Source organism: Equus quagga, chromosome 16, assembly GCF_021613505.1.
Source record: "Equus quagga isolate Etosha38 chromosome 16, UCLA_HA_Equagga_1.0, whole genome shotgun sequence".
NCBI lineage: Eukaryota > Metazoa > Chordata > Mammalia > Perissodactyla > Equidae > Equus > Equus quagga.
The window spans coordinates 8,689,332-8,717,013 of record NC_060282.1 but is presented as its reverse complement, the minus strand read 5'-3'; the positions used below and the strand labels follow the sequence as shown (position 1 = coordinate 8,717,013).

The 27,682-nt window shown below is 48.0% G+C and overlaps 1 protein-coding gene across 6 annotated transcripts in view; it reads right to left on the bottom strand.

Moving 5' to 3' along the window:
• The window catches only part of ZFAT (zinc finger and AT-hook domain containing), a 202,247-nt gene that overhangs the window by 6,849 nt on the left and 167,716 nt on the right, over positions 1–27,682 (bottom strand). For 4 of the 6 annotated variants that reach the window (XM_046642476.1, XM_046642478.1, XM_046642479.1 and 1 more), the window contains 3 exons: positions 26,957–27,075; positions 20,838–20,964; positions 17,822–17,952 (listed from right to left, as the gene is read on the bottom strand). In XM_046642476.1, coding sequence (XP_046498432.1) covers positions 17,822–17,952; positions 20,838–20,964; positions 26,957–27,075 — 377 coding nt within the window. Of the gene's footprint in view, positions 1–17,821; positions 17,953–20,837; positions 20,965–26,956; positions 27,076–27,682 lie in introns of those variants that run through there. The other 2 variants (XM_046642477.1, XM_046642481.1) reach the window with 2 other exon arrangements.

The window sequence follows — 27,682 nt, the reverse complement described above, 5'->3', positions numbered from 1 at the left end:
GTGCATATGTGCAGGGATATGAGCATGGGTGTGTGTGTGCAGGTGTAAATGTGTTTGCATATGTGCAGGGATGTGGGCACAGGTGTGCGTGTGCATGTGCAGGTGTATATGTGTGCATATGTGCAGGGATATGGGCATGGGTGTGTGTGTGCAGGTGTATATGCGTGTGCATATGTGCAGGGATACAGGCACGGGTGCATGTGCAGGTGTAAATATGTTTGCATATGTGCAGGGATATGGGCACAGGTGTGCGTGTGCAAGCACAGGTGTATATGTGTATGCATATGTGCAGGGATGTGGGCAGAGGAGTGCATGTGTAGGTGTCTATATGTGTGCATATGTGCAGGGATATGGGCACAGGTGTGCGTGCGTGTGTGTGTGGGTATGGGTATGGCACAGCTATATGGAGGTACCTAAGCTAGTACCTGTATCATCATCTCTGTCTCTCCTTCCTCACACTCCCTTTTACAATTCCTTTGTCAGCATCTTTTGACACGACTTCCCCCCTTATATTACCATCATAACGACCTTAACAGGCAGGCCCTTCACAGGCTGTGGACTGTTCTCAGCCCCCCTACTGAACTCTCCCGCAGCCCTGTGAAGAAGGCCGGGGGGAGAGGGGGAGGGCGGGGCGGGGAGTGCAGCTGCATCTTTTTGAGAAGTGGTGGTTCAGAGTGTATGAGATCCCACAGCTAGTAACACATGATTCTGGAAGCAAGTAAGACTCCCCCAACCAAGGCCTACAGTCTTCCTAACCACCTCTGTTTAACATTTGGTGGCCTCCTGTCACCCTCAGGATGGAGCCCAAGCTCCCCAGTTGGAGGGACAAGGATCTTCCTGTCCTGGTCACTGCCCAGCCCCTCCCTCCACAGCCATCTTTGCTTCTTGAACATGCACATGCTCGCTTTTGCCCAGAACCTCTGCCCTCGCTGCTCCGCCTGCTGAAGCCCCCACCCCACCATCTTCCCCTTGAGACTCAGGTCTGTGCCCTCTCATCCAGGGAGCCCCTAGGCTCCTTGAGCTAGTGTGCCCAGAGAACCCTGTGTCGATCCCCATCATATGGAGCCTGGCCACACGTGGCAGACAGAAAAGAGTGAGTCCTGCTTCTTGAATGAGTCACTGCGATATAGAATGCAGAGTGGAAGGCTCTTAGGAAACGTGCTCAACTTGCTCCAAAACCTCCAAATAAAACACAGCAGACTACCCAGGTGCCACAGTTAGATGGCGTCAGTCACAGGGAGGAGCCATGGCCAGTGGCATGGGGAGAGGACCCTTAGAGGTCTGTGTCCCTCCAAATGCATGAGGTCACCGAGGGCAGTCACCACTGCCTCTGTGCACCTCTCATGGCACTAAAGGGGACATCCCAGTACAGAACCAGGGTCACTGCCCTCATCCTCGTTCAGGTCCTGCTGTGCTCACAGATGCAGATGCTGCCAGATGTCACGGGCACTCCCCAGTGAAGGCAGCTGAAGGGCAGTCGGGGTGTGAGTGGGGTCGGCCTGAATCTCAGCCTGCGTACTCCAGCTACATGGCCTCTCAGACATACAAAGAGACATAGATGCTGAGCACCTACCACATGCCCTATAAATTCTGTGATAACTGAGAAAAATGCTCACATTTAAATAATTGAAAAGAAGGCAGCACACAAGCGCACAGGCCATCCTGTGCATCCGCCACACTTAGCATAAACCCCCCTCTGGTGTCCGTGGTCGCCTTGACGCTGTGTCCACGGCCCCTGCTGGCTCCCCACACCTGGCACCCTCCCAGTCTCCTTGTTCCTGTCCCCCATGGAGCTAGTCCCACCTCAGGGCTCTCCAGGTGACTTCCCTGCTTTGAGTGCCCTCCCAGTTCTGTCACTCTGCTCTCCCTCACTCCCTCAGGCTCCTGCTCCATGTCACCTGGTCCACCAGGACTTCTCAGACCACCCCAGCAGGAACAGCAGCCTGGGCATGCTCTGGCCCTCTCCTGCTCTCTGTTCTCTTCGCTGCATGGTCACCAGCTGAAATTACATCACCTACTTCTCTCTCTGTCACTGTGCACTTCGTGGAGACAGGGACCTGAATGCGTTTTCTGCCACTTTATTGCCAGCACCTACGATGTGGCCTGGCCTGAGGGGGCTGTCCAGTAACTACCTGCTGAGCAAATGAAGTTTGGAAACCGTCATCGCACTGGAAGGGAGGGGTCAGCATTGTCTGTGTCTGCCTACATAGCATGCAACAGGGGATCACTATTTTCTTCTTTCTACTTTTTCTGTGTTTTCTAAATTTTTAAGATAATATAGTCCTTTAATAATTGGGGAAAATGAAGCAAAAGTAAGATAATAAAAAAGAAAAGTGAAGAGTTAGGAAAGGGCAGAGTTACAGACAGGGTGTGACCGGAGGGGTGGGTGGGGAGGAAGCACATGGTCATTCCAGATGTTCTGGGACGCAGCAGCTGGCCTGCTGAAGGCCACAGGTATGGAGAGGATGTTTTGGGTGAGAAAACATTTTCCCTCAAGAGCACAGGACAGTCACTAGCACTGTGCTGGGCATAGAGCACGTGCTCTAAAAGTGCCGTGGGAAACGGCTCTCCAGAAGCAGCCTGTGGGTGGGGAGATAGATTGGGCTGGCACTCAGCCTAAACCTCGGCAGGAGACACGTGGAGAGGTCCCAAACCAGGATCCTCCTTCTGTATTTAGCACTGGTGGGAGTAAGAGGAAGTTAGAGAGTGAACCCAACAAACCCTGCGGGGCGCAGCTGCAGACACTGGATCAAGGCCGGTTTTCCAAGGAAAACTCGAGGCCTGATTTCTGAAGGCACCTCACAGCATAATAGGCTGTCTGACAGGGTGCTCGTGTGATAAACAGGCTCAGCCCAGCATCTCCTTAGCCATCATCCTAATGGATAGGCAAATGGACAGGTGGCAAAGGTTTACTGAGGCCAAAAGTGACCAGGAAACCAGAAGATGGACAGAAAACAAGCTCTAACATCGGGAACAGCACTGAAGGGCTGGTGCTTGCTCTGGCTGTCGACAGGAAAGGTGTCCAGTCCTCGGCTGGAGCAGGAATGTGACATAACATCAGCACGTGCATTGCAAGGCAGACAGTGGCCTCTGTGTTTGGACACCTCGAAGTGGCGAGCCATTTACTGAATCAGCCATCTCTGACCAGCCACCCCTACATTTCTCATACGCTCCATTCTCACGTACTTCAGATGACTTCTCTGCTCTCCTCTGTTCCACTGAGAATTTAACATGTGTCAGACACTCAAGGGGAGGGGAAACAGAACCGTGAGCCCCACACACGCTCCCGGTCCTGAGGGGTTTGTAGTCTAGCGGAGGCGGCGCATGGGCACTTATCCCGGATGCCCAGGGCGGGGTGGGGTGCAGGCCGTGGTCAGGGATGGCCTCCTGAAGGAGGAGACCCTGGTGTTGAACACTGTAGGAGCTCCAGGAGTCAGAAGAAGGCAAACATCTGCCAAGGTTCCTTCCACTGCAGAAACTCAGGCTCCACAATCTGCTAAGAATTAGAGGGCTGCAGACAAAAACCCAAATACGACCAAACTGCAAGGACCAAAAAGAACACTGCAGTCGATTGTTTTAGGGGAAATACTCCCCCTCACCGTGTGTGTGTTCAAGCTCTGGGGAAGGAGCCTTATTTCTTCCAGCAACGAGGGTTTCACTCACTGCTTAAATTATAACCACGTAGGAACTTCCTCCAGTGTTCTGGAAGGGGGACAGGCAGACCCACTTCACCGGGTTCCTAGGCAAGCCCATTCACTTCACAGCTAGGTTAGGTGATGGCCTTGTATACGTCAGAAACAAAGGGCAATGGTAAATCCTGTCCTGAATTTATAGAAGAAAGAAAAGGTATAAATAAATGTGGTTTGTAAAAAAGCATCATGAATTACAAACTCTAAAAATATATATGTATATACAGGACCAAAAAGGGGGGTATACATTATGTGCGAGAAACCTGCAGAAATAGCAAAAGGTATTCAGAGGCAGGAAGAAACCATTCCATACATCAATGAAGATTTAAAGCCTTTAAAAGGGAAAGAACGCATGGGGAGTGAGGAGGGCCGTGACTCCTGCTGAGGCAGGCGAGCCGTATTCCCTGGAGACCTGGCCTGATGCCTCCCCTGCACCCTCTGCTTCTCTTGCCTGTAAGGAGACAGCAGATACTTTTTCTTTTCTGAAAACAGACGTCCCATAAACAGTCCAGAACCCAAGCGGTAAAGATCGGTCGCTAAAAACAGTCACTGCCAGCCCAGGTGTACGTCCCGGCTCCCCGAGATGCTGCAGGCTCCAGGTGGCCAACACGCGGCAACCCTGTTCTCCAGCCCCAGGGACGGATGGGGAGCCCTCCTACACCCTGGACTTGTCCACCGGGTTCCTGGCCTGCACACCCTCCTCCAGATCACGTCCACGGAGCGCCTGGCTTATAGGAGGCGCTCAAAAAATATCTGGATTGAATTATTTTCATGTGTACCCTGGAGAGATTTTAAAACTGAACTCAAACGGAATCAGAGCACATTCACAGTGACAGGGAAGGAGGTGGGCAAGAGCTTCTGACTGCCCAGGAATATCCTTTGATATTTAGACAAGTTTATTGTGCATAAAGCTTTGCTCCAATGACCTTTAAGCACACAGATATTAAATTTCTATCTAGTGCCAGGCATCGCACGGGGGCTCTGCATCCCCGTCAGGCACCTCGCCCTGGGTGGGCACATGCTTCTCCTTCGAGCCTCACCCCTGCCTGGGAGCCCCTCCACACACCCTCAGCTCAGGCAGGCATTCCTATCTTCTTCTCACTGAAATTCCCCCACTGCAGTTTGAGGATCTCCCCCTGCGTGTCACTCAGGAAGAAAGTCCTCCGTCCTCCGGATTTTCACAAAATCACCCCAAGCCACCACCATTGCAGGCTCCGGCCTTTCTCATGGCTGACCACTTTGTCAACCTGGCAGGCCGGCACTCGATAAAGACGTGGGGACATGATTGATTCCCTGCCTGTCTTTGCCATCCCAAGGACCCCCTCTGTGTGCGCTGGGGAAGCACTCGGCTTCTTCCCTCAGCTGATGCAGACTCCTCCCCCTGACTCAACAAGCTGTCTCTTCTAGCAGTTTCTCCCCCATCCTCCTAGCAAGTGATGAGCAGCCTCCACGAGACCGAGCAGACAAGGAAAATGGAGCTGACAGCGGCCGTACCGTGTTCCTCCCTGGACCTCCAGAGCCACAGTTGTCGCCAAGGAAGGAAGGCTAAACTCCGAGGACACAGCATCCCAAGGTTCTGTTTAAAGAATGTTCATCGAGACGAAACACACACCATTTCAACCACTCATCAAACTTACCCAGGTAGGTTCACTGGCAGCAAAGTAGGTCTCAGAAAGGAAAAAGGAATCGCCAATCCGTCTGATTTTGAGCACCAATGCAGCTCTGACAATCACCCTACTGGGCTGACGTGACGGTCCCAGGTCTCGTGTTCATCAGCAAGTCCTGCCCGTTGAATCCACGTGCTCTTGTGTCTCTATTTGTGCTTCTCTCTCAGAGAGAGCAGGAACATCTGCTGACCGTGACTCTCCCCTTGCCTGATCTCAAGTCTCTGTGACCCGTCTTGCTCAGAACCCCTCTCCCAACTGCCCTTTAACATGGGCAAGTGGCCACACGATGTCCCTCGGCATTAGCTCTCCCTAATCAGCCTCCCCAAGGCCATCTCAAGGGAAATTACTCAGAATGCCTCAACAACTGGAGCTTGTGAGGGGTCAAATTATTTCCGGCCACAAACATGTCAATTTACACAACACAATTTACACAAAACTACATGTTTACCAGTCTGGACCAAGCAACAAACTGTCCTATGAAACACACTGTTTCATCAACCCCGGGACTTCTAAAGCTGAGCACAGGGCCTGGATGGCTGCATAGATACCTGCTTGCTGAAGGGAAGCTTCCAGAAGCAGAAACAGCTCTGGCTGAATTCTACAAGCACAGAAGAGCTTGAGGAGCTATGTCACTCCTATGACAGGAGCTAAGATTTACTGAAGACTTAACCACATGCCCAGCACATGCCAACTGCTTCAACTGCATAATCATGCATAATCCATACATTAGCCCCACGGGGTAAGTTCTATTATTTTCCCATTTCACAGATGAGAAAACAGAAGTTCAAAGAGGAGAAGTGCTTTGTCGTAGGTCACACACTATGAAGCGACAGGCGCAGGGTTGAAACCCAGGCAGGCTGGCTCCCTCTCAGCTACTTCCTACACTCTCAGCTATGCCAAGGGCTCCTTCTCCCTGACTGTGACCGGGCCTGGGGGACTCTCAGGAAACGGGCTTCCTGGGAGACACACTGTGCACTGTTCATCCAGGGAGGGCCCCTGTCTCAGAGGCCTGTGGTGCCCTGGCAGGGCCCACACCAGCAGGAGCTCATGAGGCCGCTGAGTATGAGCATGCTGAAGGCACCCTGAGCCCACCCAGCTGAGCTCCCCAGCATCTGATGCTCCATTTGTGTTCTTAAGCACCCACGAAGCCTCTAAAATGCACCAGGCCCTGTGCTAAGTGTGGGAGATCCCAGAGACAAATAAGACCAAACCTCCTCTCCCATGAGCCTCCTGTCCGATGGGGAGAAAAGATGTGTACAGACAGGCACAGCGAGATAAGTTTGTGATGACGTCCCTTAGAACTGTAATGGGGGGGGGGGGGCGTACTCCTGCGCACCTCCATTTTCTCCACTGCCTAGAAAGGGGAGAGCTTCCACCCCTGCCAGGTTTAGCCTCTGGCCACACCCCCTTCCTAATTTGCCGACTGGAGAGGAAGGGCCACAATCTACCATGGGGTCTGGCCCAGAGGCTCCAGACTCAGGTGACTGTCTGTGACAAGCCCACAGGTGGGGCTCCCTCCTTGAGCGTTAGCTTTTCTGTGGATCTCCCCCTTCCCACAGCCACCGTGGGCAGCCGGGTCTTCTCACAGCGGACGGCCATGCAGCATCTTCTCTCCAGTGACAATGCCGGGGGTGGGAGTGGACGTAGGGCTGCTCCTGAGAGAGCAGGAAGCCCATGAATGCCTCAGGGCCCTCACTTAGACCGGAGGCCTGCATTGTGGGGTGCTGCAGGCACCCTGATACTGACAGAGGGGCACTCGGCTTCTCATCTGACTATGCATTTAGTGACTGTTTGTGTCCTATTACTGCCCAACAAATTACCACAAAGGCAGTGGCTTAAAACACAAACCCTTCTAATCACGCTGACCTCTGACAGCAGGCGAGGGAGTTCTCGGCTTGCCGGGGCTCATGGGACCAGATCAGGCCCTCCTGGCTACTCTTCCTGTCTCAAGGTCAACTGTGCCGTCTAACAACGCAGTCAGGGGAGTGATGGCTCATCTCGTTTACAGGTTCCGGAGAAGAGGCCTGATGTGGACCTGAGAGTCAAAAGAGGGCTTCCTGAGAGCATGCCACTGCAGCTGAGCCCTGAGCGACAAGGGCAGCCTTGCAGAGGCTGCTGATGAGCATTCCAGCAGAGGGTACAGCTGGTGCGGAGGCCCAAAGGTGGGAACAAGCGTAGAACAGAGGAGCAGCAAGCAGCCAGTGTACAGGTGCATAATGAGCAAGGAGATCGGTGGGGGGGGGGGGGCAGACGGGGGGGGGGGGGGGGAGGCCACTGTGAGGGCCTATTCCCAGTTTACTGGACACTATCTAAGTTATTGGAGGGTTTTAACTGAGGGATGCTGGGACCCGATTTACATTTTGGAAAGATCACTCTGTTTTGTGAAAACAGGATCATAGAGCAGCAGGAGGGAGATGATGAGACCAGTGAAGAGCAAGGTCTGAGAACCAGCGAGGGAGACTGACAGCTCAGAGGGAGCTTCTCGGGCTCTACTCCACACATGAACCACCAGGGACCAGGGATGATGGTAAAATGCACAGTCTGACTCCAGAGGTCTGGGGTGGAGCCAGACATGCTGCATTTCTAACCAGCTCCCTGAGGCTGACACTGCTGGTCCCAGAACCAGATTTTGAGTTAACAATGGCTCAGATGGAGGCAGCAGCCACGGGACAGAAGGATTATCTGAGGTAAGTTGTGAAGGGAGAGCCCACAGCAAGGAGAGAACAAAGTGCTGACAGATCGGATGTGGGGGTGGGGGAGTCGCAGGCGGAAAGACAGACTCCCAGGGCCGGCTAGAGCACTGGAGTGGCTAGTGTGCACTTACTAGATGGGGAAACTGACTGCAGACGAGGGAAGGGGTGTGAATTCCTCGGGGCATGATGCAGGCGACTGTTCCAGCGGAACGAAAAGCAAGAACCAGCCTGCAGCAGCCCCGCCCTGGGACAGATGCAAGGAAGGCAGGGACCACATCTCCTCCAGTGGTAATTAGAGCTCCGGCTCCCTCCTGTCACAGCCTGCCTGAGTGAACTCAGCCGGCAAGGTGAAGCTGCGGAGAGGGGAGGAGTCAAACACAACCCGCTGCCCTGGCCAAGGACGTGGATCAGGAAACGGGCACCCAGCAAACAGTAAGACACTCAAGAGCAACAAAGTCCAATCAAGCTGGATTCTGCAAACGGCACCAACTGAGCTGCAGCCTCTGGGGTGTGACAGTAGAAAAACTGGAGCTTAGGAAAAGGAAGAGAAAAGAGAAGCAAAGTTCAACAGACCAACACCCTTGGGGTTGCTAAAGATATCTTATATGAAGAAAAGCGCCAGAATGGAATAGGAAAAAAAGGTTTATTCTCTGTTTTTTCAGACAATTTCCCATATGGCCACAGACATATCATGGAACTTATTTTTACTATTAAAACTTCACAAAGAAATGGAATTTTCAGTTACTACTGTGGGATAAGAGGGCTCAGCAAGTAATGAAAGGGCTATGACAGAGGATGCGACTTTTAATATCAGAAACCATACCAGCAACAGGAATCTCTGCGAGAAGTTTTATTTAAGACAAAGACCAAGAAAGATCCAACGGCTAAGGGAGAACTATGGCAGGCTCACAAAGGACGAGAGATGGCATTAAGTGACATGGGAGGGTGACCCACGGCCAAGACCCTGAATGGTTTTTTGTCTCTGGATCTATGTGCTGAAGGTCACCATTCAGCGACGACAGAACAGAGGTTCTGTAAGGAATGGGAAGTATGCAAATATCTGACGAGGCTCTCTGTTTGTGTAATGAGGTGCTGGATATAATTAAAGTCGGCAGAGCCCCAGGATCAAATAAATTGCACCGCAACGGTCCTTAGGCAGGAGCCAAACCTCACTAACCGAGACATGCAGTTGAAAACCGGTTCCTGCAGTCAAGGCTGTATGGCAGGGAAACAAAGCAAGCAGTCAGGGAAACTTCAGTCTTGACACAGACATCCAAAGGACTGGGAATTAAAAGGTAAGAGACGTCTGTCTGACTGCAGTATCTATTCGTCTGCTAACGGAGAGTCTGGTGGTAGCCATCCAAGGGTCAGGAAGCTCTGTGCAGGCCTCTGCTCGGGGGCCCTGCAGCACACGATGGACATGATCACCTATGAAAGATGTAAGATTCCCCTGCACGGGCCTTCCAAAGGCATCTGAACCCATCACAACTGTAACTGCACCCTCGAGTCAGGAAGCACGGAACAGACGTGGCATTCCCAGCACACGATGAGGAATAACAGAAAACAGAAGCAGTTACAGACAGGAACTGCGGTTACCATCAGTTCTTGTAAGATGATATATAGTCTAATAGGGAAGATGCCTTAGATGAACCCCAGCAATGGCGGAAGAACCATAACGGGAAAGTAGGATAAATGACACACTGAAGATGCTGGGGTTTCATTATGGTGTAAAAGAATAAAAATCTGCTATTCTAATGTCTCGTGCACTCACAGGCAAATGGTCTGAAGACAAATGAGGTTTTGAAGGGGAAGGTGACAGAGAGAGGTGACAGTGACCCTCCCACTGTCTCCACCACCTGGACAGCGCTGCGGTCGGGGAGAGGTTTGTTTACAGCCTGAGTCCAAAAGTGCCTCTGTGGGAACAAGGAAAGGACAGACGATTCCACAGACTCACCGGTTATTTGAGCTTAAAGGGGTAACAAACAGGAAGAGCTTCGCTCAGTCCTTTCTGTGGGCAGGAAAAGGGGAAAGATCTCAACGCAGTCTCGTTTCACGATGCAGACAGCCAATACCTCCTCCACCACAATCTTTAAAGGACCACAAGAGCATCTTGCACCAAAGGGATTCTTCTGTCAGGCCTCTGGCTGTGCAGTTAAACGGTCAGCTTAATAGAATGGAGTGATTGTTTGAAAAGAATAATGAAAGTGGATCTTGAAGCCTCACATACTTCACTTTCCAGAGCCCTCTCCCTGTGCTTTTGCCACGAGGCTCATGAAATGTTCAGCATGTGGCCCCGAGGGGAGGAGCCGATTCTGGGCTCCCCTCCTGGGCGGGTCACAGGGCAAGGCTTCTCCCAAGCAGAGGCTGCACCTGACAAGTCCCTTCTGCAGAGCAGCTTCTCCCCACCAGACGCCCCTGTAGAGATGGACAGTGCGAAAGGGTTTCAGGGACCAGATCACTCAGGGCCTTAAATTAAAACCAGGACAGGCTGGACCCGCGCTTCCTTGCAAACAGGCAACAGGTGTACGTGGTCAGCCACAGAGGTGGACTGCATCTCCTTGCAAAAAGAGCAAACTACAAATAACAAACAGCAATTCCAATGCTGGCTGGCAACCAACATGTCTTCCAGCGAGAACCGCGACTGAAACTGCCTCTCAGTCTGAGTGCCACACACGGAGCCCATGAAGGAGGCTCTGCCAGCTCCTCCCCTCCCGACTGACTCGTCCTCAGCTCCACCCTTTAGGGCCAACCACCACAGGGTACATGCCGGGGATGACAAAGGGCCTGGCGAGGCAGCTGGCAGAGGTGGGTTGCTTTTGGCAAAACTGGAATGTCTGTATTTTTTAATCAGCAGTTCAAGCATGTGGGAAGAGTACTTGGGATTTTGCACAAGATTATGGCAGCATAATTCTGTGCCCTGCCAGGCTGAGGATCTGCGTGCGGGAAGTGGGCAGGGTGCCGGCAGGTCTGAGGCAGTCTTAATTGCTCGTTCCTGGTGTTCCCTGCCACTGGGGCACTTGGTGATGGCTTGGAAGCATCCACTACATGGAGGGACAACAATGAAGGGAAGAGAGGCAATCCTAGGGGGCCACGCAGGGAACCAAGCACAAGGACAGAGATACAGGCCTGCCAACAGAGTAGTGCTAATCGTAGTAACTACTGAAAGACTCATTCCTTGGGAGGCGGTACAGCAAGAACAATGTGGTTGCTCTTCTCCTGGGATTAAAGCGGAGTGTTGGTGCTCAGGGGAGGACCCTTGGGGGTCGTTGTGCCTCTGTTGGCCTCTCCTCAATGGTGGTTCCCTCAAGGACCTGCCAGATGGAGCTCATTCCTGAACCTTGAACTGAGATATCAACTGTGATAGAAACACGGATCTACTAAAGTACGCATGCTTTCCAAAAGCTGCCAAATCGCCCGGAAATCTGTAAATCAAAATCACCTCTGTGACAACTGAATATTTCAGTAAACAATAACCTGGAATAAACAAGAACCTTTCCCTGACAAAGTGGCCTTCACACTCTGAAATGCACGTGGACGGGTATGATGATTAATTTTCTGTGTCAACTTGACTGAGCCACAGGGTGCCCAGGTATTTGGTCAAACATTATTCTGGGTGTTTCTGCGAGGGTGTTTCTGGATGAGTCTAACATTGAAATTAATAGACTGAGTAAAGCAAATTGTTCTCCCTAATGTGGGTGGGCCTCATCAAATCTGTCGAAGGCATGAGTAGAACCAAAAGGCTGACTCTCCCCTGGATGAGGGAATTCCTCCTGCCTGACTGCCTTCCAACCGGGACTCTGGTTTTTTCCAGCCTTCGGATTCTAACTGAAACATCAGCTCTTCCCGGGTCTTCAGCCTGCTGGCTTTCAGACTGGAATGACACCACCACACCAGCAGCTCTCCTGGTTCTTAGACCTTCAGCCACAGGCTGGAACTTACACTACTGGCTCTTGAGCCTCCGACTTGCAGACTGCACATCCTAGGACTTAGCTTGTCAGCCTCCATAATCGGTGAGCCAATTCCTTATAGTCAATCTCTTTGTGGTGTATGTATACACACACACAAACACACACACGCACATTCCACTGGTTCTGTTTCTCTGGACAGTGCTGACTGACACAATGTATTGGGTCTCAGCAGAGTAGGAACGGTAACTGAGTCACAGAGAAGAGGGCTTGACGAAGTGCATGTTTTTGGACAGCTCATCTGGACCAAACCTACAACAGGTGGGCCCTTGTACACAGGGCAATGTCCTAGCCGGTTCCCACATGGCACATACACTGAAAGGCTATTTTGCTTTTTAAAAGCAACACCAATGAACGAATGAACTGTGCCACTTCACATGCAGCGCAGGGATCTTCTCTCAGACAGGCACCCCCAAGACCCCAAAGGCTGACATCCCACGATGTACCCCACTCCCCCATCTGCTGTTTAGGGGTAAAGCCTTGGCAGTAATAAACAGTAAAAATTTTTCTAACTCAAAAAGACCCTGGATTATCATAAAGGCAACCTGTTAAATCATCCTGACGTTCTTAAAAGGAAGATGCTGTGTGATTATAAGGTCTCCTTACTATTCACAGACACACGCCCTGAGGAAGAGAAGAAAGCGACCCAGTGCAGCTGCTGGCCGGGTGGACCCAGACACCAAAGGCTGTGACCAGTGTCAACGACAGCCTTGGAGAGGTGCAAGCTGTTCTGCTGAACATCACACAGGAGTAATGCTCAGTGCTGATTCACGACTTGGGTTCTGTGACTAAATGGAAGAGCTTGGAAACTGTGGTTTGTTAAAAATGCCAACACACCTTCAAGGGGCCAACACAGGTCAGGAAGTCAGAAGGACATCAGGCTCTGCGAAGTGACATGAAGCTATGGGCCATCTGGTCTCATCCTTTCTCCCCTGGCCTTTGAGCAGTGGGGAGGAGTGGGTTGAAGGGAGAGACCAGGCTGCGGCGCGTCCTGAACTGGGCCTCCCCTAAACCCCTCCCACCCGTGGTTACAACAGGGTCCACCACCTAACCTAAGGGGAGCCTCATCTGCCACCTCCCCCTGCCTCCGGTCAGCCCACACTGATCACCAGCTCCTGCTCCCACCCAACTCCCAGCTACCCTCCAAGACTCTATTCAGGCACCAGAGTGTCCACAAAGCCCTTCCTGCCCGGCACCTGTGCCCACCCCAGACCCATGTTCCAGGTGGACAATGCCCCAGTGCTCCCATAGTGCTCTGGGAGCACTCATTACTCTCAGCTGGAACTGCCTGTTTAAGGTCTGCATTTTCCAGATCTCTTGACCAGTTCTGCTGTTTTATTTTTTTTCCATTTCACCTCTAACAGACTACATTATTTGCTGATTTATTATACAAATGTGGGTTAGCTATCTCTCTCAATTAGATGGTAAGCTTCTCAACACTATCACTCACCTGTCTTGTTCACTGAAATATCCCAAGCACCGAGAACAGCACCTGGCTGTAGAAGCAGCCCAGGGGGTGTTGGTTGAATGAAAGGATAAATCATTTCCCTCAACAGACTCTTTGGCTCTTGAGAGTAGGACCTGTCTCAACCCTGTAACCCGGTGTGGTAGACAGGTTAATGCCTCCCACCCCAAACATGGGCGTGTCCCAATCACCGGATGTGAGACTGTTACCTTACAGGGACGTCACGTGGACTCTGCAGAAGTGATTAAGAAAAGAGTCTTGTGATGGGGCGATGACCCTGGATTATCCAGATGAGCCTAATGTAAGCACAAAGGTCCATACAAGAGGGAGGCCGGAGGGTCAGACTCAGAGAAGGCGATGTGACAACGGAAGCAGAGGTCAGAGTGAGGGGAAGTGAGAAGAGCTGGGCCTGCCGTGGCAGGCTCTGAAGATGGAGGGACCAGGAGTCAAGGAAGCGGGGGGCCTCCGGAAGCTGGAAATGGCAAGAAAGGAATCCTTCCCAGAAGGCAGGCAGCTGTCAACACCTTGATTTTAGCCCAGTGACACCCATTTCAGACTTCTGACCTCCAGAATCGTAAGATAATAAACTTGTACTGTTTTAAGCCACTAAATTGGTGGTAATTTGTTGCAGCTGCACTAGGAAACTCACACACCCAGAGACTGAACACACAGTGGTACGCAGTAAACGTCTGCCAAATGAACGCTGTAAATTACTAAATAAGATGTTATTCTTAGTCTCTAAATTTTAATCCCTAAGAAAAGCAAAGAGTGATTAAGTCATGAGCCAATGGTGACGGTGGCTGTTATTTTCATGTCTGTCTTTTCCTTTAAATAACTAATTTTGACTCAGAGATGCTTCTGATATTTCCTATGCTGGTAGGTCTTACATTTAACCTACTTAGGCAATTTTTATTAATCAATATAAATTTCCTCCTCATAAAACCAAGATTTAACAGAGAGAAAAATAAAGAAACTAATTTATTTAATGAAAAGCGTTTGGTCTTAACAAACGCACAATCGGTGGCATTCAAAATTCTCATGTGTTTTCCCCGGGCGGCGCTGGTGAGGTAACACAAAGATTCTTCTCTCTGAACATTTGAAATGCTCCGTTCTCCATGAATCTATTTTTAATGCTGACACTTGAGAAAAGACAGAAGTGACAGGAAATCTTTGAGGACACATTCCCGGGTCCAACTGAAAATTTAAATGATCTGAATTATGGGCCAAATCTTTTCCATGGCTCATTAAAAAGGAAGAAGAAAACAATTTAAGAAACAGTTTTTTCTCAGCTCTTTGCCTTCCAGGCCCCTCAGCCTACCCACGAGGCCTGCCATAATTTTCATGTCAGAAACCAAAAACCCAAAAAGACTGCAGATTAATCACTTTCAATTATCACTGATAAACCATGATATGGAAGATTCTTTTAAATTTACATTAATAAATCAAGAAAAAATAAAATTAAAAACAGAGCATATAACCTTTTTTTTATATGGGAAAGAAATCTTGAAATTTTTAAACATCCAGAATCAATTCACGTATGACCTAGAATTTGGTTTGACTCTGTGGAAGATACATACAGAGGAGAGAAAACTTTACAAAGATCTCAAATATGCTATCCAATAGTGCTTCTAAAACATTTTTCCTGCAACATACAGCATGTACTTGATAACAAGGTGTTCCAGCTTTTTCTCTACAGGAAATAATTGGCGAATCAAAACATGAAACCCACAGTGTACTCAATCCTACTTAATAAACATTTATGGAGCCACTACTACATGTGATATCTTGAGCTGGAGAAAGACAAAGTCCGCAGCATCCAGGGCCTTCCAGCGTGGTGAGGGAGAGCATTACTGCTTACCAACAGGCACACTAGAGTTCACGTGTAAGTGGCTTAAGAACACTCATTAAGCAGACAGAGTTTCTCTACTAAAAATTCCTAAACTAGAAATTGCTTAAAAGAAAAAAATGGAAACTACTTTATTTTTCTAATAAAAACAGCTATATTTAAATTTAAATGATGACAAGTGAATTCAGACAGCATTCCTTCACCTAGGAGAGGCTGACACACTGCAATCCTTTGCCATAGGAGGGGACGTTGGACGTCCACCTGCCCATCGGTCCATCTGTTCTCCCATCCATCATTTACCCACAGCCTCTGTGAGCTAGGGGACAGGTCAGGGAGACAGGATAATGACTGGGACACGCATTCTCAGGGAACATTTCCAAACGCAGTTACTCAAGACTGCGTCAAACAGTGACACTCCTCTTAGCCCTGTGTCTTCAATAAGCCAAAAGATTCTCTGAAGGGTGCCACTGTCTTCTGCTACTGCAAACACATCGGACACGTTCACACGGGTTGTACCGGATGCTTATCTGCCTTATCCCTCGTCACGCTGTCAGTCTAACGCCCTGAAGTACGTCTAGGCTGTATCCTAACCCCGCAGCCTCATGTATCACCGCACTGCCCACGATGCTCAATCAATCACGTCCCTGAGTAGCAGCAAATCAATCCAGTTCCCAGGTCGAAGACGCAAATCACAATCGGTAGCACCCTCCTATGACTCTTCAAGGATTTAGCATGTATGAAACGTCCAAAGTTCTCCAGACACCATCCCAAATAAACCCCTCCTGAAGCGTCAGGTCTAGCTCAGGAATCCACACGTCACGATGCAAAGCGGGAGTTTCAAAGAGATTTATAAGACAATCTGAAGATTGCAATCTAGTAAATACAAAGAAAAGCTACAAGAGTGGTTAGCCTGGAAGCGTACAACTCTGTTCCCAGCCACCGCAGAACACCAGGCCACTGCAGACTGAAACATCAGACTGCTACTGTCGGACTCCTGTCCAGGATCCTCTTGAGAGAAACCACGGTAATGGAGGAGGGTTTCTAGAACACGCAGTCCAAACATTCACCTAGATGTGCTAAGTCTTGTCTGTGGATCAAGAAATGCAGAGCTGAACAGGAACATACTAATTCCCCAGAGAATTACGTAGCCTGAATTTCATGCTTTTGTTGTGCCCTGGGCACACCTCAGGGGACAGTCACGGAGTGAGCACTGCAAAGTCTACTTCCGATTCATCAAGGGCAGGTCGTAGGGACACACCACTCAGGGGTCCCCACGCGAGAGCCACATTAAGAAGTATCTTGATTTGTTAGTGCCAAGAAAATCTTACACCCTCCACTGTTAACTGTGCATGTTTCCTTCTTGCTTTCTGTTATAAAATTCAGTACCAAATTTACAGTCGACCTTGGATATCTCTAGTAACACACACATCACCCAGGTCTCTGCCAGTCATCAGAGATCTACCCAACAACCCTTTGTAAAACAGCCGCCACCCACCACCCACGCTCTCCACTTCCTCTCGCTCTGTTTCCCCACTGCACTCGTTCACCTTTATGAACATCCTTTATGTCCTGCTTATTTGTGTTTTATCTTTTTCTCATTAGAGAGTCACCACCTTGAAGGCAGACACTGACTCTCCTGGAACCCCAGCAACTAGAAAGTGCCGGACAAGAGCAGGCACTTACTAAATACTTACTGAGTGAATGACTAAAAGAATGGATAGCTGTGAAACTCCCTTTCAATTTTCACCATGAACTTGAACTTTGATTCTAAATTATACACCCTGAGTCTGCCCTGGGATTATGGGTTTACTGTTGTTTTTTAAAGTATGTGTGTAAGGCTGCTCAAATCTTTTGTAAAATGCAGCCAGAGATAGTAGAGAGATAGGTACAGACAGAAAAAAAGGATGATCTAATTATCAAACACTGCATTTTAACATATGGTGATATCTCTACTGAGGATAGGAGAAGAAATGAGCCAAACACTATAACTATTAATTAAGTAGAGTAACCTTTATTCAGAAGCTGATCATTTCCTTCCTATCCGTTCAGTCATCCCATGTTGATTCAATCAGGTGATGTGTGATATTTAAGAGGCCCGTCCAATGGGAGACCCTCCTGGCTCCTCTGGCTGTGCCCCACATCCCCACCCCTTCTGTTCTACTCACTGGTGCCTCAGGCACCGAGGGCTGCTCTTCATCTAGACGTGTCCACGTCATGCTCACTTTCACTCTGGCATTCTTTGAAAGGAAATGAATGAAAAGTTTCCAGAATTTTTAAAGATACAATACATCTCTCCCCTCCACATAGCGAGCTACTGAAGATACAATTCCATGATAATCAGAGGGAGAACAAGAAAATGCATGAGACTAGCCCCATTTCATTCCAAATTCCATGTTTGGTAAGTTAAAGCCTTGAAGACCCAAGGGGGCAGGAGAGAGAGAGAGGGCGTGCGCAGCGTGAGGAGACAATATTTAAGGGGGAGGGGAGGGTCGTTACCTGTTTCACGACAGTCACCGTCCCTGGCGCCATGGCAACCACTGAGGCAACGGCAGTGGTATCGTGGGTCTCGGTGCCCAGCTCGATGATCTGCTGGAGGATGTTTACAGCTGTGGGGTCAAGACGGTCACCTTAGGAGGAAGAAGCAAACAGGGGCCCACTGAGGCTGCTAGCCCTGAAGGTCACTGAATGCAAGACCAGCCCTTCATAGAGGCCACTCTCCAGTTGTGCCTTCTCCAGGGGAGCACAGGTTCTCAGTAATCACTCATTTTGACCACAGAAATAATCTATATGCTACTTTATAGCTTACAAAGCACTTTCTATACGGGCATCTCAAAACCCAAAACAACCCTGTGAGACCATGACACTGTGATGATATAATACCTATTTCATAGGTTAGTTACTTCCACACAAAAAAGCCAAGAGGCTTGCCGTGGGCCGTTGGGTCAGTTACATCATGGAGCCAGAGCTCCGGCCCAGACATTCTGAGTCCAAACCTGGTAACACAAGACCATCTCTCCAAACAGAAGCCCCGAGAAGCCCCAGCTAACACGTTAAACTGCAGAGTTAGCTTCCCTTGAGCACGTACATGGTAGGTGGTCAATGAGAGCGTGCCAGACAAATGACACAAGTTATGAACAAAACATCCAAGGATGTCTCAATTATCAAACCAGCGGGCTTTAGAATCCCAAACCGATTTAAGTTTGGGGTTCTATTTTAATCATCTCAAAAGACTGGAATCCAAATCATCAGGGCAGCTACTGAGTATGCCCTGCCCGCTCTTGCCATCTGCTCGGCCATCTGCGACTCTCCTGAACACGGCACGCTGACCCTGACCATTTATTCACTAAAAAGGAAATTGCTGCCTGCTCTCCATATTAGCATAATATTATGAAGTCTCTGCCAATGTTTGCATCCCCATGGACGGGCGTTCTGCAGGCCACGTTCCAATGTGAATCAATCAATACAAGATGGGAGAAGCGGCACTCTCCATGTTCTATGGAGAGGGTAGGACCTGGCATATGACTGAGGCAATGATGACATTAGTGACTTGCATATATTCACCGTGCACCACTCCAGCATTCCCCCTACACACACACACACACACACACACTCTCACTCTCTCCTCTTAAGGGAGTTGTTTCAACTGTGCCCTCCAGCCAACAACTCTGAATATCCAAGGGCTAAATAAAACATTTATTTTAAAAACTTACTGAGATGAGGTTCACTTCCTCATCCATTTACCCCCTCAGTGACCATTTGCCAAGGCTGTCAGCCAGGAACCTGGTTCACAGTGAGCATCCAGACGCAGATCTCACACTCTCTCTCCCCTTCTCCTTCTGGGGCTCACAGGCTACTGTGACAGATTTGTAAGCAAATTATTACAGCACCTGGTTGGTTCTGTATCAGGAGGGCAATTAGGGGAACGCTGTAGAACAGTCAGGTCGGTTGCTGGCAGATGACATACAATCTGAATGCTGAAGATGAAGACAAGTTTGCCAGAACAAACGCTGTGTGGGGGAAGGGCACAGACCACCATGTCCCAGAGAGCACTGGAGTGTGTGGCTGAGGAATGCAGCCCGTGCTGAGAACTGCAGGGTCTGGCCGAGGGAAGCACAGCTCAGAGGTAGGGCGGAAGAGATGCAGTGCAGGAGGCCAGGACCCAGCACAGGCGGGCCCGGCTTGCTGAGCTGCAAAGTTTGAATCATATTCCAAGAGCTAGGAAGAGACATCAGAGGCTTTGCAAGGAGGGAGGGAGGAAGGGAGGAAGGGAGGGAGGAAGTGAGTGAGTGTGTGTGTGTGTGCACGTGCATGCACATGCGCCTGCATGGACTAAAGACAGACAGGCTGCCTTTGCAGGGCCTGAGCAATCACTGAAGTCATGGACATGAACATGAAGGAAGGAAAGACAAATTCAGACCAGGCCTCAGCTCTGGGAACTGCATTTAATAGCCGGGGCCTCGACTCTCCCATCTGCACAACGCACCACTCTAACAGGCCACAAAGAGGAGGTGCTGTCTCCTGAGGCCCCTCAAGCTGGCAGGCAGGGAGTACAGCCCTGGCAATTAATCTTCCCTAAAGCGACCAGCCCAATGGAGGTTTCTGCACTGCTTTCTTACAACCTGGGGTTTAGGGGTTTAAGAATTGGGGAAAATGGCATTTCCTAACTTCTATATCTTGTCACCATTTAATGCTGTCCTCTTAATCCCACTTGCCTGTCCTCAGTCCCCCACATACAAACAGGGCCGTGGTCTATTACAGTAACTTGGGTTCTGTTCACACTCTAAAAAGAGCATTAAGAAAAAATGTTTTCTAAGCATAATGCCTCAACCACCACTAGGCAGGCACAGTGGTTTGTTTTTCAAAATTGACCTAACATTTGAAAATCATGCCATTTGACATAAAAATTCTGATTTGGGGCTTTTCAGAAGGACTGGGAAGCAGGCAGTCCTGCGCCTGCACCTCCGCAAGGTGGCCAGTGGCAAGGCGAGCAGTTGTGCCCTCGGTCTCAGCCACGCTACCCACTGCACTGCCTGCCTGGTCCCTGCAGATCCAGGAACGAGCCCCCTAGAACAGACGCCCACGAGGAACCTGGAATGAGGACAGTGCCCCAAGGAGAAGTCAGGAAGCCTAGACTCCAGGACCGGCTCCAACACCCCAAAGTGGGGGACTCTCAGCCAGCCACTTACAATGAAGCCCCTCCTCCGTCTGCGAAGCCAGAATGGGAAGCCCTGCCTCTCACAGACTGTTCTGAGCATTAGATGGACAGTATGGATGGAGAGCTGGCAATACTGTCATAAAGCACTCCCTGTGCTGTGGCTCTGTTCTAGAACATTTCAACAGGCAGAGCTCTTCAAGCTTGACAAGGGAACCGCTTCTGCAGTTAGAATACCGGGTCAGTGATTCTGAGGGAGATCAACTGATGGACATCATTCATCCACAGATTCATTCATTCGGCACGTCCACTAAAGACCAGTTCTGAGATGTCACGGGGAGACAGGGTGTGCCCTCTCACCACTCTCAGAGGTGTATCTCAGGTCCTGGAGTGCGGCCACGGCTGCCTGCGTGCCCTGAACGTCCTCTTCGGCTTCCGTGATGTGCAGATACTGGGTGGAGGGCTCCTCGGGAGTTTCTGCTGCTGGCTAAATAGAAACGTATGGTCATCTAAGTGGCCTTCCAGAAGATCATCTGTTACCCAGAAGTCCCGGGACAACGTGTTAAGACAAAACAAATGCACGTGAGCAATGCTTTGCAAACATCTCATTTACCTGGCACCCCTGAGAAATCAGTTGCTCCAATAAAAACATACTTCCCAAAGAGAAAACTTCTTTTTGCAAGTATCTCGACTCTTCTAAACCAGCTTTGGTGGAAAGCTTCCTGCTACACATCTTGCCTTAGGAAACAGAGTATGCTGTTCACAGTGAGAGATTAGCACGCTCAGAAATCCTTGTATGTGCTCTTCTAATGGCTCCTCCATCTCCTCCCACTGCTCTCAGCACTGCCTCTAATCTTCCCCGAGCCCAGGGCCTCATGCCTGGTGGCCCACCGAGGACGGGCACAGCAGTGGAGATGGTGAAAGGAATCTACCTACACGTAAAGCTCGTAGCACAGGTCCTGGCACATAGTAAGAGCTCGATAAATCCGAATTATTCGTGCCATTCTTATTTTTCTATGAAGGATATGATAAACAAAGCTGGACACAGAAAATACATCTGGGCAAAATCAGGACCCTGAAGGAAAGGAGGAGCTAGTGCTACATTCCCAGGTACCTTGTTCCTCAGGGAGAGAAGAGGAGGGAGAGAAGAGGAGGAAGAGAATTTTCACAGCACTACATATTGACAGCAACCACTTTCTGGAAGAGATGGGGAGTGCAAGCAAAACTCTAAGGCAGGAAGCACAAATGCCATCAACAAAGAAGAACAAAAAGGAGGACTTCACACAAAATTTACAGGGGCCAAGGCGGCCCTGCTCTGTAGCACTGATCAGTAGCTGACACGGGTTCAGAAGAGCACGCGGTTATGCTTTTACAGCCAAGTGGCCAAGTTCATTTAGGTGTTTCCAGCCTGACAGGTGGTAGACATCCAATAAATATTTGGTGAATGCATAAATGAATGAGAAGCAGCGTATTACCTTTAAAGAACCATTAAGTGACACTGATGGCATCTAAGCCTAATGCCTTAGCCTGTGAAAGAACAAGATGCACAGGGAATGTCTTCTCCTTCTCATTGCGGGGAACTCTGGGCAACAACCACTTGTGGAAGGATGTGCTCTTTGCAAGGCATTGCTGGGAGCCAGGCCACAGCCCCAGCTGCTGGAACAGGCAGCTTGTCACTCACAGGTGACCGCCCCAGGTGCAGCTTCTTGGCTGCTCTGCTGTCTCACTTCTGGAGTCGAATGCATGGCTTTGTATCAACTATTTTTGTTGGGGTCACAGCTCTGGTTAAGGTGTTGGCATCTGCAAGAAGCAAGGCCTTCAGAGGAGAGGGGCATTACTGCGTGCATGTATAACAGCACCAACTGGCCGAGAGAGACGGGGTTTTACATCAGGAATTGGCACTCAATGTCTGTTTGTTAACAGAGAGCAAACCCCTGCAGTATGAACTTGAAACCCCAGAGGATTACTTATTTCATCATAGACGAGGATGTGATGTTGATGACATCACCATCACCAATAATCATAGCAGCTGCCATTTACTGAGGACCTAACCAGGGACTAGATATTGACTAGATATTGATTTTATATATCGTGTTTCTCAATCCTTTGACCTCTGGGGTATTATTAGTCTCACTCTATGGAATGAGAACACTAAGGACACAGAAGTTAAATAAATAATGGCTCAAGGTCAAATCATTTATAGGGGACAGTGCCAGGATTCAAAGCAACGTCTGTCAAAGTCCAAAGCACGTACTCGTTAAATTTTCTTATAAGAAACTGCAAACAGGGGCCGGCCAGGTGTCACAGTGGTTAAGTGCGCACGTTCCACTTGGGCAGCCCAGGGTTCCCCAGTTGGGATCCTGGGTGCGGATATGGCACCGTTCAGCAAGCCATGCTGTGGTAGGTGTCCCACATATAAAGTAGAGGAAGATGGGCATGGATGTTAGCTCAGGACCAGCCTTTTTCAGCAAAAAGGAGGAGGATTGGCAGCAGTTAGGTCAAGACTAATCTTCCTCAAAAAAAAAACCCAAACAAACAAAAAACTGCAAACATACGCAAAAGCAGAGAGATGAGTACAAGGAACCTCTGTGTACATGTCACCCAATTTCAACAATTATCAAGTCACGGCCAGTCTTGTTTTTCCTGTGTCCCCAAACACTCCACACCCTGCCCTTGGATAATTTAAAGCAAATCCAGAAATCATATCATTTCAGCTATAAATATTTTAGAACGTATCTCTAGAAGATAAAACTCTTTTAAAACATAGCTACACCACCACTCAAACGCTAAAGAGTAAGTCCTTATTATCATCACATATCTACGCGATGTTCTAATTTCTCCAATTGTCTCATTTTTCACAACTTGTTCTTCAAATCAAATTTAAGGAAGTTATTGAATTCCATACATTCGAACTGACTGATATGTCACATAAGACACTTATTGATAGGTTCTCCCTCCATTCTGACTTTTTTCTCCCCACTTAGAGTTTTGTTGGGGAAGGTGGGTTTTTGCCATTAAAGTCTCCAACAGTCTGGATTTTGCTGGTTCCATCACCATGGAATCACTGAGCATGTCCTTTGTCTACCGCATTTCCTATAAAGGGGTAGTCAGACGTGGAAGCTTAATCAGACACTGGTTCCCCTTCTGGCAAGAACACTTCATGGGTTACATGTGTACTTCCATGAGGAGATACGTGATGTACAGATTGTCTCTCTCTTGTTTTTGTTTTTGTGATGTTAGCAGGTAACTGATGGTCACTGCTAGGTCCATCACATCATTCAAGGGTTGCAAAATGGTGACATTCCAAATCTTCATTTGTTAGCTGGAATATTTCTATAAAGAGAAACTTGTCCTCATCAACCCTCTGGTTACACTGAGGTATAGTTTGTTTAGAAAAGGTAGAACAACTGATTCTGGGCCCTTATTTACCAAAATAGAGTTTTATTTATCAAAATAGAGTTGCTTCCCTAATATCCTACAAAGGTGACTAATGAGCTTTTTCCTGGCATCATAAACTTATGGACTTAAACACACTTGATGTCTTCACTGTAGTTATTAACGCTAACAACAGCCTCAGAGTAACAACACCAACCCTATCACATCACAGAATCACCGAAAACACTGCAACTTTTTCCAGTTCTTTTTGGCCATCAGTTATGTCCCAGTAGGAGGAACAATCAAATTCCTATCTTAAGGCTCTTAAGATAGTCCCTCTCTGCGCAGTTATGCCATCGTTTTGATATACGGTTAGGGTCATTTATTTCATTTTACTCTCAATTTTGAGGGCTTGCTTTTTTAAAAGCTTAACCTTCTTTATTATTATATGATATATTTCCATGGTTGCACAGTCCAATCTGCACAGCCAGGTATACTAAGAGAAGTTTAGCTTCTCTCTTTCTCTCTTCCATCTTGTGGTCTACTCCGTTTTCCACAGATAATTCCCCCTTTTTATAACTATTTTATTGTGAAATATTTTTAGGTTTACAGAGGAGTACAAAGACAGTGCAGAGAGTTCCCATATACCCTTCACCCAGCTTCCCCCAAAGTTTATATCTGACATAACTGTGGTACAATAATGAAAACCAAGAACCAGCTATCTACTGGTATTTACACACACACTGTATCTATCTATACACACACAGTGCTGCAGCATATAGCCTGTGCAGGCACCTTTTCTCATTTTTGTCAGTATAACTTTGGGATAGTTTTCTAATGGTTGGCTTGTTTAGTTAATTTATAAAGAAATGCACATGTAATTTTACTAGATATTGCTAAATTCCCCTTCACAGAGGTGGCACATTTTGCATTCCCACCAGCAATGTATGAAAGTGCATTTTCCCCTCAGCCTCTCCAACAAGAGATGACATCAAACTTTTGGATTCTTGCCAATCTAATAGATAAGAAATTCTCTGTCTAGTTTTAATTAACATTTATTATGTGTGAGGTTGATCATGTTTTCAGATATTCAAGGTCATTTGCATTTCTTTTTCTACGAACCTTTCTTTACTCTTGCCCATTTTTCTCTTGGGTTGTTGATCTTTTTCATCACTATTTTAGAAGCCTTTTATAATGTAAAGATATTGATCCTTTTTCTATGATATGACTGAAAATATTATTCTTTTTTTAAAGAAGATTAGCCCTGAGCTAACATCTGCCGCCAATCCTCCTCTTTTTTGCTGAGGAAGACTGGCCCTGAGCTAACATCAGTGCCCATCTTCCTCTACTTTATATGTGAGACGCCTGCCACAGCATGGCTTGATAAGCAGTGTGTAGGTCTGTACCTGGGGTCTGAACCAGTGAACTCTGTACCACCAAAGCAGAACGTGTGAACTTAACCGCTGCGCCACCTGCCCAGCCCTTGAAAATATTTTTTTGTCATTTGTCTCTTTTTACTTTGTTTGAGTTTTTTTCCATAAGACTTAAGACTTTTTTTCATGTAATCAGTTTTTTTCAATCTTTTGCCTTATTGAATCTAGATTTTGAGTTATAATTAGGAAAGTTCTCCACACTCTCAATTTAGAAATGAACTAGATTATGTTTTCTTCTTATATTTGTGAAATATCACTGTTTTTACACTTAAATCTCTGATCCTTTTCCTCTAGCCCCTCTCTCTATATATAAGCTATTGATTATTATATATTGATTCTTTAATCTGCTTATTGTGTGTAGTAATTTTTCATTCATTCTTTTGGATTTTCCAAATATATAATCCTGTCCTCTGCAGATACAGATGCTTCCTTTCTTCTCTTCTAATTCTTCTGTCTCTATCTACTTTGCCCTGTCTAATGCACTAGCTGAGGTCTCCTCTGTGCTGTTAAGGAGTACCATTCTTGTCTTGTTCCCGACTTCAGCGAGAAACCCTCCAGTGGTTCCCTCCCCATGAAGGAAGAGGCTGGCTTTGGGGCAGAGAGACATATATTTTGTTTTTCACATTAACATATATTCATCAAATTCCACTTTACTGAATGTATTTATCAGTGGATGCTAAATGTCGTCAAATACCTTTCCCACATCTCTGAAGACGATCATCTCATTTTTCTCCCAGTTCTGTTATTAAGATGGATTATATTAACATATTCCCTCCTACTGAACCACCCTTCCTTTGCATTCTGGAATAACCCCCACACTGTCATGATGTGTTATTTTTTTATCTGTTGTTGAATTTGTTTCAAAGCCCTTACTATTAACCACCGGATGCGCTGATGCCTCTAAAGGTCCTTAGGGAAGTGGTTCTCAGCTGGGGATGATTTTGACTCCTGGGGGACACTGGCAGTGTCTGTGATATTTCTGGTTTTCACAACTGGGGATGCTAGTGGTATCTAGTGGGTAGAGGTGAATGATGCTACTAAACGTCCTCAAAGGCACAGGACAGCCCCCCACAACAAAGAATTATCTAGGTCACAATTTCAATAGTGCTGAGTTTGAGAAAACCTGCCTTAGGTAAACTGCAATTAGGCCATGTAGTAACCCCTGTATCTGAAAAGAGAAATGGCTACTGGCTTGGTAATACAGATCTTTTTTCAGCTAGGTGACTGGTTCCAATCCCTGAGGGAGAAACAAAGATGGCAAGTAGGAGCCACGCCTTCGGTGGAGGGAGAGCAGGGCTACAGCCAGGCAGTGGGCCCTTCCTGCCTCCTGTGAGCACTGGCAAGAGTCTCCTGGCCTTGCATTCTGCTTTCAGATGCAATATCTGAAACTCTGGATTTGTGAATAAAAGAAGTGAAAATGTCAAGGAGACCGATACAGACCTTCACAAAACAGCCTAAATACAACCCAGAGTAAGAAGTCGCAGCATGACTCAGATCTCACCCCATTCAACCCCTCCAATATGAGACACGATTTGAAAAGATTTCCAAGTTTCCCAACCAGAAAGCCCAGTGCTCTGAGGACCAGCTGTCTGTGCCCAGCACCTGGGCTTATCCGGTCGGCCACTTGGCTTTAGAAATGTCAGGGATCCAAACCACACTTGACAAAGTTACCTCCCACTTGGGATCGCCTTCATTTTCCACCAGCTTCAGGCCGTGCTTGTTCTTCAAGTGCCGGTTGAACTCCCATTTGGTGCCATACACAAAGCTGCAGACAGGACACTTCAAACCACCTGGAAGCACAGAGAGAGGACAAAGTGTTCCCAGCACAGAAAACAGCACCGTTCCGCCTGTCGTCCCAATGTCTCAAGTCTAAGGAGCACGTTTTCTTATACTCAATCCAAACTTACCTTAGTGTTGGAACAGAACAGCAACAGCACATATGTTTTTCAGGGCAGACATTTTACAACTTAATGTACTCTTTTTCATTTATTGAATGAGCATTTGTAGAGAGCCTCATCTATACTTAATATTTCAGGTGCCAGAGAGAAAGAAGATGAGTCACACAATTCCCTTGGCCGAGTTGGGTGAGTGGCTTAAATCATTCTTTCATTTTTTTCACTTGTAAATAACACGTAATTTAGAAAACAGAAATAAGGGAAGAACAATGGCTGCTTTTTCAATCTCCTTTGACCCAAAACACTGAGACCAACACCAGAGTCTCAGTCTTCTTCACAACAGGAGCTGAGCCATCAGTATAAATTCCCATGTGAATTTCCCAATAAAGGACAAGTTAAAGAGCTGGTCATATCCTGAAATGCCACTATTTATTGAACTGATTAAATTTTGCACATGTTCTGGGAAGTGTCTGGATGCTTTAATTAAGAGCATGTAAAACTC